We start from the raw sequence: 1,669 nt of genomic DNA, 5'->3' as shown, positions 1-1,669 counted from the left end.
GAGGCGAGGGGGAGGGGGGGGAGGAGGGGGAGGCGAGCCAGTGGCAAATGAAGCAGACACCGGATTGAGCTAAAGGAGGAGACACAAATGCTGCATCAGGAATATATATATTTACTGACCAGTGATGACAACAGTAGTGGTAGCAGTCTTGGCGGGGTGACGTGGCCGTAGCGGCGGGTTGCGAGAGGAGTTACGTACTGAAGCTGCCACAGCACTCCAAAGTCATCAAAGGAGGCGGAAGGCGAAAACAACCCAGGGAGGGAAAGTTGGGAAACCTTTGGAGCAGCCGATATGAAAGGAAAGTCTTGTAAGAAAAGCAAGGAAGGCCGCAAAGAAGAAAGTGTATCGGAAAGTGTAATGTGATGTAATCGGAAAGTCTACCCGAAGTGGGAGAGGGGGGAAGAGGGGGGGAGGGGGAAAACACAGCTGACACGGAGCAGTACGGTAACCCGGGGGGAGGTCACCTCTTGTGTCTGGGACCGCCGCCACCTGCTATGTACGACATGACGTGGGGCCTTCCTGGAGTTGAGGGGGTGGGGTGGGGATTACATCATCATTGTCGTCATCCTTTGTGCCATCATACTAACCCCCAACCACCACAACCACCGCCACAACCACCACGGCAACTACTCTGGCTCTGTTTTTACGTTCCCACAAACACGAGCATACACGAGCTCGGCTTCCGCATCTCCGCTACCTATACAGTCTATGTTTACGGCATGTACGGAACGTGTACGGGTGAGCTTATCTGACCGCAGGTTCTTAGAATCAAGTTCTATTTGGTGCCCTCAAGCCAGGCCGGCGGGGCGCGTGGGGCTCAGAGGTGTGTTCGGGCCGTACGTATGTATGTATGTATGTATGTATGTACACGAGAGGGAAAGGGGCCAAAAGCTGTTGCTGTTGTTGTTGCTGTGCTTTATAAAGGTTAAATAAAACCTTTGTCTAGTAGTGTGTGAACTAGTCTCCTTCCAAAACACCAACGACCTTCATACAAGACATAACAACAGACTTAACAACAGACAGACAGACAGACAGACAGACGTTACGGTTCACGTGTGCAGGGCCAAGGCCATGTCCGCCGGCCTCACCACCTGCTCCTCGTGCTGGTGGCTGCTGCGGCTGGGCAACATCTCCACCATCACCCGCGAGTGGACGGCGCTGCGTCACGCGCACCTGGTGCCGTTCATGGACATACTCATAAGCGGTGCGGCGGGGTGTTGCTGAAGGTTGTCTGGATGCGTGTGTGTGTATGTGTACGTGTGTATGTGTGTGTATGTGTATGTGTGTATGTGTATGTCTGTGTGTGTATGTGTATGTGTGTATGTGTATGTGTATGTATGTGTATGTGGGTCGGGATGGATGGGATAGGATCTGACTTGTAGGAGCGGGGCCTGTAGGTTCTGTTTGGGGGAGGGTCTCCATTGGTGTGGGGAGAGAAGGGGGGGAAAGGGGGGGGAGGGGGAGGAGGGTGTTTTAGGGTTTTGTTTCCTATCTCCATGTGCAGCTTAAACAGGTAATGGACATGCATACATACATACTTACTTCCTCCTGTTGATGCTGTCTGTTCTCCCGCATCTAGCCCCTCTCCCCCTCCCCCTCCCCCTCCCCTTCCCCACGGGTGCCCCCACCTCACATACATACATACGAACATACATACATACACACACAC

At 53.3% G+C, this 1,669-nt stretch overlaps 1 protein-coding gene across 1 annotated transcript in view; it reads left to right on the top strand.

Annotated features, from left to right (window-relative positions):
• Window positions 1–1,669, top strand: part of VOLCADRAFT_115709 (uncharacterized protein) — a gene marked incomplete at both ends in the record, with an annotated part of 14,119 nt that overhangs the window by 3,584 nt on the left and 8,866 nt on the right. Inside the window, 2 exons of the mRNA XM_002946091.1 lie at window positions 759–823; window positions 1,062–1,176. Coding sequence (XP_002946137.1) covers window positions 759–823; window positions 1,062–1,176 — 180 coding nt within the window. The remainder of the gene's footprint in view (window positions 1–758; window positions 824–1,061; window positions 1,177–1,669) is intronic.

Source organism: Volvox carteri (assembly GCF_000143455.1).
Source record: "Volvox carteri f. nagariensis unplaced genomic scaffold VOLCAscaffold_1, whole genome shotgun sequence".
NCBI classification, from domain to species: Eukaryota; Viridiplantae; Chlorophyta; class Chlorophyceae; order Chlamydomonadales; family Volvocaceae; genus Volvox; species Volvox carteri.
The sequence above is the reverse complement of the archived record's forward strand: the minus strand, read 5'-3'. Positions and strand labels throughout refer to the sequence as shown.